This window comes from Anneissia japonica, unplaced genomic scaffold (genome assembly GCF_011630105.1).
Source record: "Anneissia japonica isolate Jap-2015-1 unplaced genomic scaffold, ASM1163010v1 scaffold287829_len2072220_cov186, whole genome shotgun sequence".
In the NCBI taxonomy this organism is placed as follows: Eukaryota; Metazoa; Echinodermata; class Crinoidea; order Comatulida; family Comatulidae; genus Anneissia; species Anneissia japonica.
The window spans coordinates 761,022-773,334 of NW_022716075.1; the positions used below are offsets into that span (position 1 = coordinate 761,022).

Sequence of the window (12,313 nt, forward strand, 5' to 3'; positions counted from 1 at the left end):
TATATATACATAAATGTATTAAAATTTGTGTTTGGTACATGGTAACCACATACACAATTACAAGTCTTATATTCATGGCAAAAAGATGTTTGTACTCTCTGAAGTAAGGAATTGATATTTCATGGAATGAAACAGCAAGAAAAAAACATAAAAAACAATGTATTTGCAATATCTGGTAGTTAAATATTTATCCTCCTATACTTATAGGTATGGAGCCTATAAGCACACAACAATGGAGACGTCCTAAGAGAGCAGAAATTCCAAATAAACTAATAGAGAAAAAAGAGGAGGAGGAGGAGGAGGAGGAGGAAGAGGAGGAGGAGAAAAAAAAACAAGAGGAGAAGGATGAACGAATCCTACAAGCTGTGCAAAGAAAGTTTGATGGAAAGGACAAAGAATTGGCAAAGCTGAAGAATGAATATAAAGAATTGGAAGACAAATTAAAACGCATGGAAGAGAAAAATGAGTCCGGGTTCATGGTTAAGGAAGCAGAAGTTAATAACACTATCCAAGAACTTGAAGCAGAAATTGAAAGAAAATCAAGAGAAACTGAGATATGGAAAACATACAGTACCGGCCTACAGACAACTAAGACGGAGAAAATTTTGGAACAAGAAAAGGTAACAGAAAAGTTAAATGATAAAATCTCTAAACTATACAATTTTAAACAATCACTGGAGAAACAAATTAGAGAGAAAACTGAGGAAATTAAAGACTTGAAAAGAACACTTGAAAGAGAGTCCTCCAGCATGCTAATTAAAGAAAAGCAAATTTCTCAATCAAATGAAAGGATTCAAAATATAAAGGAAGAGAACAGGAAAATGAAAGAATTGATGACCAAAATAGATGAGAAAGTAAGGGGTTTAAATGAAAAGAACATGAGGATAGAAGAAGATAAGAGAAAAATGGTTGAAAAAAAGAAGGATTTGGATAAAGATCGAAAGAAAATTACAGAAGAGTTACATGTTTTAGAACAAGAAAAGAAGGACCAAAATGACAGGATTTGGGAGTTGAACAAGAAGATAGAGGCTCGTGATAACCACATTGGCAGGCTTCTGGCGAATGAGAAGAAAACTGTAGACATGTTGAAAAAGATGTATGAAATGGAGGAATTACATAGAATGAAAAATGAGGAAAGGCAGGAAAATGAGAAAATAAGGCAAACAAATGAAAAACTTAAAAAAATAATAAAGACTTATCATGAAAGTAATATTCTATTATCAGAACAGGTTAAGAATGACAATGCCATATTACATAGAATGAAAAATATGGTAATGCAGCGAGATGATTCTTTGAGGCAATTAGATAGAAAAAATTTTGAATTGTCAGTAGAACTGAAGAATGAAAAGGCTGCACGTAACACTCCTTACATTCTATTTTTTATCATTTTCTGTATTATGTTTTTCTATTTTCTCTATTTCTAAAAAATTTGCAGACCATTCGTCTTCTGTGGCAGAACCCAAAATTTAGAACAATTTGCACAATGAAATTTGACTTTTGATTGACTACAAAGAAAGCTGAAGACATTTACTTTCAGCAATGTTATGAGAATTAATTTTAAAAAAAAACAAAAAACAACAAAAAATAAAATTATTCATGTAAAGCGCCGCTGATGTACTTTATAGAAATGTGAGCTGCATAAATTTTAACGTTAATGTTTGAATGTTTTTTTAAGGTTGAGTCTGTGGTTCTGTATAAAAAAGAAGTTATAAACGTTGGGAATGTTACCGATTTTGACGAGTGTACTCGTCCCTGGCGCTCCACCCCACCCAACACCCTGTGGGCGAGGATACTCGTGGCCTGGCAGCTAACGTGTTAATAGTAATTTAGGCTAACTACTTATTAAATGTCTATTTGTTATGCTAATTAAGGTGCAAGAGATCAGTTGTATGTTCAGTTCACATTGAAGAATGTTGCAGTGGACGACCAAAATAATTGTGCTCAAATAAATATACTTACTATTATTGTAGTGAAATGATATTAATTCGGCCGATAAATGTAATTAACTATATTAATCTGAAAATACTACCTTGTACTTTAACACTGAATACCAATGGGACGGGGATATGCACATTTACCCTAAAAAAGTTTTATTAGACATTCCCCCTGATAACTAAGAATTAGAGAAGCTTTGTTCCGATGGTGTAAGTTACTAACGGTGATATCGTAGCAGGGCTTGCCCTAACTTTTTTTGGTAACTAGCCCACTGGGCTAGTTTACTAGAGATTTTACTAGCCCACAGAATATTTTACTAGCCCACAGACAGGATAAATTTTGTTTCAAAATATTTATTAGCGACAATTAAATTTGAAGGTTGATTTGCAATTTCATAATTTCTGTAGCATTGCTGTTTGAGCTACCCTCTCAAAATATTGTTGAATAAATAAATAAAAAAAATCACCCATGATGCAAAATCGACTGTGGTTATAACAGGGACAGATGAGCATGTTTTACATCTCCCTGGTTATAATTTGGCTTTCTAATATTTAACAAAGGGCCCAGATATCAATCAAACCAATGCATCTGTTAAATCTTTAGGTCTCCAATGGCAATAAATCTTGCTTAGGCTACGGCTAGGCTACCTAGGCCTAGACAAGACCTAGGACCTAGGCTAGCCTAGCCTACCTATAGCATTGAAGTACTTATTATTAAAAGGTGAACATTTTAAAAATATCATTATGAGAAAATAATATGAATATAAGGTAGTACATTAAATTAAATTACATTAAACTACCTAAATTAACCAGATTGAACGATCAAACGATCTTCAATTGAGAGAAAGAGGTAACATGCCATCCTGTAGTGGTTGGTGAATGACTTGGGGATCATCTTAATAATTAAACACTCACGTTCCGCTTTTTTAAATTTTTTTTTTTTAAAGAAAATGTCTTTCTTGCTAATTCTCCACTAGACAACCGGGCAACATGAGGAGTGAATAGGCTAGCCCGGAGCGGTTTTTACTAGACATTGTACGCCGGGCTAGTACTAAATCAAGCCCTGTCGTAGTTGTTGAACAAGTGCTTGTTATGAGGTTGACACCAACAGTATGAACGAGATCACCCGATAGAAAACATGCGCTTCAACCTGCAAGCTAACACCAACAAATGACCGGATTAGGAAGGCTCTCATCTGAAGGAACGTCAAGCTACCCCACTGATTAATTAGCTTACCACCTGTTGATAGCAATAATATCTGTAGCTTGACCACGGTCTCTTTTTCGCGAAAATTCTAAGTCTAGTTGGTTAATATTATCAACCAATATTGTTTTATACTTTATAATTGTCAAAGGGAATCCAAATAAAACATTACAGGATAAATTTCTCTTATTACCGTTCGTAGTAAACTACATATAAATGAAAATATACATATAAATGTTCATGTCTTGTATTTGTAACCGTGGTAGTACTGTGTCTAAAGATACGGCTGAACGAGATACGTATTCAACAGCAACAAGAGTATGTTAAACTATCTTATTTTATGTTAATTTTACTTCATTTATAAATTTAAGTTAATGTTGTATTTTAAGAGTTGGCTTCAGAGTCATATGCCAATTTACTTTGGATTAAGTATTTGATTATTACATTGTTTTAAGTGCATTTAATAATTTTAATAAACAATTTACATTTTGCTTAGTATTAGAATATAAACTGAAGCCTCAAAGCTCAATTACTATTCAATTATAGTATATTCACTCTAATGTTGTGATCATACTAAATCATAGTTTATGAATTAGGTTTTTGCATTGATTAATTGTTTGCCAAACAATGTTATCAAATGTATCAATATGTATTTGATTATATTTATATCAAGTATTTTAACTGTATTTTGTTATGTGTAAATTAGGGTGTCCACCATCTTGTTATATACAATTATATTTCAAGCTATTTAATTTGATTTAGGTTTCCCTAGAGAGTGATGCCATAAGGTCATCTGTGTTTAGCCAGTGTTAAAGTAGAATTACATGATGTTTACATAGTAAATTCTTAGGTAATCATATTTAAGTGACGACTTAAATGTAAAAAATAAAAAATAAAATTACAGTAATATAACAATATTTGGTTTTATTTGAAAATTATTATTTACTAAATGCAGTATCAATAAACACAATACTTTGTTATGTTAGTACTGTTTGAACTAGTATGTTAATGACACCTTGATATTTTCCACAAGGGCAAGGTAGACCAGTCTGTCAAGATTGAGTGCAGCAGGAATAAAGTGATGGATGGCTATTTAATAAACTAAATCCAAGGGTACATCAGTGTTCTCCCCAGGATTTTTTTAAGGTGTAATGGGAAAACGCGCGGCGACACCTCGTCCGGTGCATAATATTCCACGGTGCCGCAGTTGTATTAATCCTGCTTTAGAGCAATAAAATTAATTATCAGGCCCAATTAAAAAATCATTAGTTTATTACCCTCACATGCATGTATTCTATTGTACTGGGAAAAAAAATTTAATTGACTAGTTAGTATATTGTTTGTACTATCTCAGTCATATTTACCTTGAATATCAATGCACCAGCAAACAACCCAAGGGTGATATTTGGCTTTAGCAAAATAATATATATATATAAAATAGAGCCAGCCTCCCTCCCTCATCACTTTTCCAGCCTAGATAGGGTGATAAACTAGTAGAAAAATGTATAGGGCCTCACATCATCCCAAGCCAGAGGAAATTACTGTACTTTTAACTTTTTTAAGGTATTTTATTTTTAAAATTGTAATAATAATTAATAAAATGGTATTCACATAGCAAAGTATATGCAACTGACACTGTGACTTGTATTTTAAAGAACATAAATGTGCTGATTTTTGGAATTAAAATTTTTGAGTAGAATTAATTATTGGCTTAAAAAAATAATTTTTTTTAAAAAGTTGTGTATGTGTTTATTTTGTTATAGTTCATATTCTGTCCTTTTAAGTTATAGGCTACTGTACCAAAAAAATAACTTTGACAGATAACACACTTGGCCTAGGTATCCCTTGAAACGATCTCAAACTCTGCTCAAACCACCAATGAGATACCTTATCAGAAGCGTGCCATTTGGTTACCATGGCAACAAACTGAGAGATACAACAGCCAAACATGTGTGGCAGAGTGTGATGAGCCTTTTTGACATAGCAAACTTGCATGTACTACTAATACGTTAATAATAATTCATTAAAAGAATAAGACAATTAATAATCATTTTATTGTGTAGAAATTTATTTATTACAACATAGACATAATAATTTAGTTCTAGACAAATTAGAAAGCAAGTTTTAAAAAAAAATTATGCAAAAGGAGAGAATGCCACATGTTCGACCTTTCACCTAGTGCCAGTGATGCATGATTGTTTTTTGTTTTTTTGGATGAGGGCCAACTTTCACTGCCTAGGCTTGAGAGTGTCCGAAGTTGTTGATGTTTATTTACAAATAGAACACCTAAAAACTTACAGTTTATCGTTTGTTAATGTCAAATTTAAGGAAAGATAGAGTGCATTTCCCTTCTATTTTGAAATTGTATATGTAGAGCCTGTGTATAAACAAATGATAAACTGAACATTTACGAGTAATAATACAAAGTGTATTGGTAAATTTAAACTGTAACGGTAAACTTATTTCTGAATGAAGCTGTAACGGTAATCTTGTTTGCTGAATGAAGCTGTAACGGGGCCATTACAGCTTAATGCCCTGGGGAGAACACTGGTATTATTAGGCATGTCACTGTCAGGAAAACAAAATGTTGGAAAACTTTTCCTGAAGATGCCTACATACACACACATACTAAAAAGTGAATACAAAAGTTCCTATTGCATTACATGCATAGGAACTAAAAACAGTTGCTGGCTATTTACCAAAATCTGTGTAATTATTTTGCCCACTAAACAAATAGAAAAAAAAAACCAAAAGGCTCCATCTTGCATTCTGTTAAGTTTGAAACCAATTGAACATACCAAACTTTAGTTATGGTGGTAACAAACAATTTCCCAACGACAACAATATGAAGAACACACGTAAAAACAATAACCTCACCCACGATCATAATTATGGGGCAACATTAAATTGCAATGCAAGTTTCCTACCTAATTCCATACTATGAATTTACTGACCGTAAGCCAGTTCGACCAAGTGATGAGATCGCTGACCCAAGTCAATGTGATGGCTATTGAAGACATCTGCTTTATTAACAAAATTAATTGGCTTATAAAGCAGTTAGTAAAGCTGTTTACCATGCATATACTATTTGGAAAGTTAGTGAACTTTGAAGCTCTTAGTGCATTCAAAAATTGCCTTTAGCCTGCACTGAAACTCCTTTAATTATTCACTATATCAGGCAACATATATGAACTGCAATGCGAGTGGAGAATTATGTTTACAAATTCCCAAAAAAGCAATGTTCACCAAACAAACACAAATAAAAATTTACCTGCTGGTGAGACTCTTTAGAATTTGCTACTGCAACTAGTAGTAATGGTGATCGAACCATAAACACAAACTTATGGTCTCCTGCAACTATTAACCTTGTAAACAAAGAAACACAATTTAAAATATTCTACTATAAATTCAGACACTATCGGACAATTCAGTATTAATTCAGAGAAATAGTTTCCTAAATGGAAAATACAGTCAAACCTCTCAATTTAATGATTTAATGGGCAAATCATTGAACTACATGAGGGAACTAGAGCAGTGACTTCATATAATGCATACCTCCACCCCTGTGCCTGAATGTAGAACAATACGCAGGCTGTGTATGACGGGCAATTCATTATTTTCCACCCTGTGTCTGAATATCAATCAATTTCACACAGACTGTGCATAATAAATAATTCCATTTTTTTTCTTGCTATAACAGACACACAGACAGGGATGAATGTATAACCTCCTTTGATGGAGGTAATTATAACTATACTATTCAAAATTTGATTGAACAATCCTATCATATTTATTTAAACTAGAACACTTGGAAAGATATAACATTCTGCTCACCTTAATGTATTCTTTGAAACACTAATAAAAGACACCAGGGCTTGCATTACTCCCATTAACGTCACTTGTTTATCCTCACTTCCATGCCTGTAGGTAAATTTAGTAACATAGAGAAAATAATATAAAACGAAATGGCAACCAATATTAAAATCCAGAGAACCACTAAGAACAATAATAAACTTTTCCTAAAGTTTGGCATGGAGCCTAATGCTCATAGATTGAATGTAAATGAAAAAAAGAAATATAAATTGTGCCATTTTCCTATCATCATCCCAATCATATTTCATCTTTATCGTCATAATTAACATCACGTTCAGTGCAAAAAAAAGACATTAGTCACGAGAATTCAAAGTCTGTCCAAAGTCTGTCTGTCCTTTATCACAATTACAGGATGTCTAATTGCATCACTAATACATGACTCATGTTATTATTTTAAATCATTTGAAAGCATCAACTGAGGGCCCCTGAGTATTAGCTTACTTTCTAGGATAAGCTAAGTCTCATGAGTGAGTTGAATGGCCGAGCAGTGAAGAAGGCAGGTGTGGCGGGCGTAATGTAGTGTCATAATATCCGCGCTGGTTCCAACGGCATGCTCGTCTATGGTTCTGATGGGGAAACAAGTTTTCTATGATAAGGACTATAAACTGTAGGCCCAGTGTACACAATTTAGCTCATGTGCATCTATAGAGAACCCAGTACATCTATTGAGACGACTAGGGGGATTACCACGGTGTATTGGTGCATGCAGCCCCTCTTGTGGATAAACGAGAGAAAGCTGGTACCGCTTTTTGATTTCCGGGCAGCTCAGACACAAAGAGACCTTAAGGGGAGAAGCAAGTTATTGTATGAGCTAGTCCACACCTCGAACGCTTTGAGATTTTGGTATAAAGTCTTATATAAATCCAACATTACATTACCCTCTATAATAAACATAATATAAAAAATATACCATACCTAGTATATATAGGTTTGCCAGCTTCACTTAAAACAAAGACGTGTTTTTTCTGTTGTTGCCATTCTTTGTTGTTTAATTCTAGAAACCAAAAAAACAAAACCTGTAAAATCAACTTTATGTCAAAGGAAGTGAATCAACATGAAAAATATTAACGATATAAAATGCTCACAAAAAGTATGTTTAGTGAACATACAAGTATAGAGAATGTTCATAAGGATTTATGTAGTGACGATCCACTGAATACCAGACTTCACAACAATAATTGATCAACCCTGGGGATGGCCTCCTAAGCATAAACCTAAAAAAATATTAAAATTATGGCCAATTAAGAATGTTGCTGTCAGGAATGTCAATTAAACTTAACAACGAACAAATCAGAACAGAGCCAGGAATACGTGCTTGTCCTACAAACACATGCATATATTTATTTTTTATTTTCATATGCAATATTGATATTTTCTTCAACAGTTATTCCACATTCAAACACTGTTTTATTAATAAAATTAATTATAATTAAGTATTTAATTTTTTTAAATAATTAAGTATTTTTATTTTTTTTAATTATTTTTTTAAAATTGTTTTTAGCTAATGCATTTTAAAATGTGCACATTTGCAGAATATACAGTTAATCTTGCCTAAGTCAGATAATTTCTAAGTCGATCTAATTTTACATGGCAAATTGTTGTGTATTCCATTATTTAACAATCTGTAAGTCGCAATTTATCCAAGTCGAACAATATTTCAATGGCATTTTGGGTTTGACTTAGGCAAGTTCAACTGTATATATATAGTTCAACTGCTGTCTCTTATACACATCTAGATGTGTATAAGAGACAGGTTGTTTTGTGGGGACCTTAGCAACAAGATTCATGAGGTGGGGCTTAGCGGAAAGTTCCATTTTTTCTGTCACTAAGGCCACCATTGTGATCAGTTTAATACCACTACAGTTACTTTTATGTTTTGTTCAAAAAGCCCATACACCAACTTTTGTGTAATATTATGGTCAAGGAGGGTGGGTTTGTTCCCTACAGCATCTGTCAAAAACATTCTTAACATATCAAGCAAATTAGTACTAAATTAAAAAATAATAATAATAGTAATAATAATAATAATAATAATAACAATAAAAATAATAATAATAATAATAATAATAATAATAATACTGTAATAATAATAATAACATATAGCAGTATGCCTGCCTTCTATGTACAATATCTGAAACCAACTAAACAATTCTTAACATACCGTCTTCTGCGTCACATTCAGATAATACGGAAGCTGTTCGCTCTCTCTCCTTCGACTCCTCCTTAGATACTGCATTCTCTCCATCTTCTTCTTTGACAGTGTCATCAGCTGTTGCTGTTGAATCACTGGTAGATGGTTGGAATGGGTCATCTATTGCACCTTGAAGACTTCCCTCTTCAGTCTGAAAACAATTGGGAAGTAGTCTCAATGTTAAAACTAGCAAAAAGAAGCAACAATTGTGACCTGCTCAACAATATTAGAGATTATATCTCAATACACACAAAAATGTGTTGCTGTGAACATCCCTTGATTTTTAAAATATAATAATAATAAGTCATTAAATGAATTAGATTTAATTAATATTATATTAGCGCAGATGCCTCACGCCTATCTGTACAGGCGGAGTAATATGGTTCAGGTCAGAGGTCATGCCTTTCGGTTAGAGAGTGTATACTAGCTACGAGACGCTCTTTGACAATTAATATGGCGCCAGTTCAGACAAGAGGTGAGTCTCTCTGAACTTTTGGTTAAATTTATCCCACCTCCACCCCTGTTTACTCTACCTACTTAATTATTGATTAGTATGTAGTTATTGGGGTGTTTTGTTTTCCCCCATATTAGGCCCAGTTTGGGGCAAATTGTTATTGATTACTTGTCGTGAAATAAACGGCCATAGAAACACATTACTGCATTTGTTGTTTCTATGTCTGGTTCCTTCCTGGCCCCAACCGAGTTCAACAAGAAGTCTAATATAATAATAATAATAATATTAATAAAAAGAATAATAAAAAATAATAATAACAATAATAATAATATCAATAATAATAATAATAATAATAATAATAATTATTATTATAATAATAATAATAATAAATCAACGTTCTTTCTGAAATTTTTTCTAAATAAGTCTACACAAAACAAAAATACACTGTAGGAACCTACAATGAAAAAGCCAATCTGACAAAAACATAAGAAAAAAAAAGAAAAGAAAACGGAATCATCAAAGATCTCAGTTATTTTCTGACACCCTCTAGATGAGCCAAAAGGCAGACAAAAACAATATGGGAAATTAGCTCATTTCTACAAGTGGCCATCACCCTGGGTGAAAAAAAAGGGAAGGCACATGACAATCATATCAAACACTACAGTGCTTAGGAAATATTAGATCATCACTGTAACATATCCATACATGATGATATATGATGATGATAATAATAAAAATAATAGTAACATTACTAGAGCATTCACTCCATAGAGTGCATACCTCCACCCTGTGCCTGAATACAGTGCCAACAATACGCAGGCTGTGTATAATAGGCGAAACTGAAGCATATGATACACCAGAATATCCTCAAGAAAATATTGGAATCGCCCGTCATACGCGGGCACATTGTGAGTGCTGCCTGAATGTGTGGGCAATTTCATTATTTTCTTTTATGCTCAAGGGTACAACACTTCCATGACCTTGAACTTGCCCTTTGACCTTTTGTTCCGAAAACTGAATGTACCATTCCAGAAAATTTTATGATTTTCCATTCATTTCTTTTTGCGTAATCTTGCTTTTACAGACAGACAGCAGTGTATACATAATCTCTTTGGCAGAAGTAATAACAACAATATATGAACATTTGCAACTGCCATTATCTGCCAAAAAACATGCTCATGGTATAGGAACACAACATTTTCGTGAATATACTTAGTTAAGGTTGTATGTTGATATTGCATGATCTGGGGAAGAAACCCCAAAACTCAATACCTTTTGTTCTCCATCTTTAATTTCTGCTGCATCTCCTTCTGCTTTCTCTTCCTGGATCTCCTCTTCAAGTTCTATTGAATTTAATATAATTTGGTTAAAAACAAATCATTAAAAAACATGTATTTTAAACAGGTAAAAAATACAATAAAAAAGAACATAAAAAACTGTGGTTCTCCATACTAAACCAATAAAAGAATGGTTAAATGTTACTGTATCAATATGCACCAACACTTTTATATGAAGCACAGAATAAAATAGAGTGCACCATCCAATTTCAAGACCCCTATAATTCTGAGACCCCTCTAAGTTGAGACCACATTTTTTAAAGGACCAAATAACAGTCAATTTGTTAACACTAAGATAACCCTCTACTGTATGTGCAGACCAACTGGACCCCAAATTTTCTGGTCCCAATGATGGTCTCAAATTGCAGGGCTAATTGTACTAACAAATAGCTACTTTTTTTTTTCTTATGCAAATGAATTAATATAAGAAATAAGATTTAAGATATAAATTTTAAGTAGTTGAAAAATGAGAACAAACTTTAACAGAAGTATGTTGTGGAGTATTTACTGAAGAAATAAAGAAGCATTTCATCCACACTACTATCAAGGTGCTGCATTTAATTATGTGATGATATATTATTTTATGTCATTTTAAATGTGTTGATTTGTTTTTGAATCTTGTCTTATAATTAAGTAGTTGTGGTTTCCAACCTGGAAGACTATATTCAATTATTTCATGAATTGGACCACTTGGCAACCTCTGTCGTTCTGCAGTATCTGTATAGTATTCCAGGCTCTCAAGTACATCTTCTGACGGTGCTAGCATCGGAGTACCACTGCAAAAAAAAAAAATTCTGTATCTGTTAACTGAACCACTTCATTAACACACAGGAGTCCATCACACAAAAATTTAGGTCTAGAAATTTGTCCTCGCACTTAAAAAATTAAACTTGATTTCATAGCAAATTAGGCAGAAAACTAGGCATTGACCTCAATAATGTACAATCAATTTATCACATTCTGTGCACATTTTGTGCTAGTGGTATTAAGCGCAAATTTAAGTTAGGTTTTTGGAGCGATGTTCTCCAATAATTTCCCGATTCGGAATATGGAATTACCACCTTCAAAAAACTTAGCGGTGATATGTTCTGAACGTTTCCCTTTTTTAGTAAAATACAAAAAAAATAGAAAATATCTCATTCTCATATAAAAATTATGAAAATATCAAAGATTAATATATATACTAACTTTATGTAATGTTATTTTTGATGTGCCCGGAGTATTTAAATACCCTAGGCTAGGTAGATACTGAGCAAGTCTAGGCCATGATGCGAGCGATGTGTCATCGCATAGCCTACAAGAACGCGTACAGATAGAGGAG

At 33.0% G+C, this 12,313-nt stretch overlaps 1 protein-coding gene across 1 annotated transcript in view; it reads right to left on the minus strand.

The window, feature by feature from the left end:
• Positions 1–12,313, minus strand: part of LOC117109537 (protein SAND-like) — a 35,565-nt gene that overhangs the window by 21,300 nt on the left and 1,952 nt on the right. The window contains exons 2-7 of the mRNA XM_033251908.1: positions 11,644–11,768; positions 10,928–10,998; positions 9,172–9,352; positions 7,926–8,004; positions 6,972–7,058; positions 6,409–6,502 (exon numbers count right to left, since the gene is read on the minus strand). Of these exons, the coding sequence (XP_033107799.1) occupies positions 6,409–6,502; positions 6,972–7,058; positions 7,926–8,004; positions 9,172–9,352; positions 10,928–10,998; positions 11,644–11,768 (637 nt within the window). The remainder of the gene's footprint in view (positions 1–6,408; positions 6,503–6,971; positions 7,059–7,925; positions 8,005–9,171; positions 9,353–10,927; positions 10,999–11,643; positions 11,769–12,313) is intronic.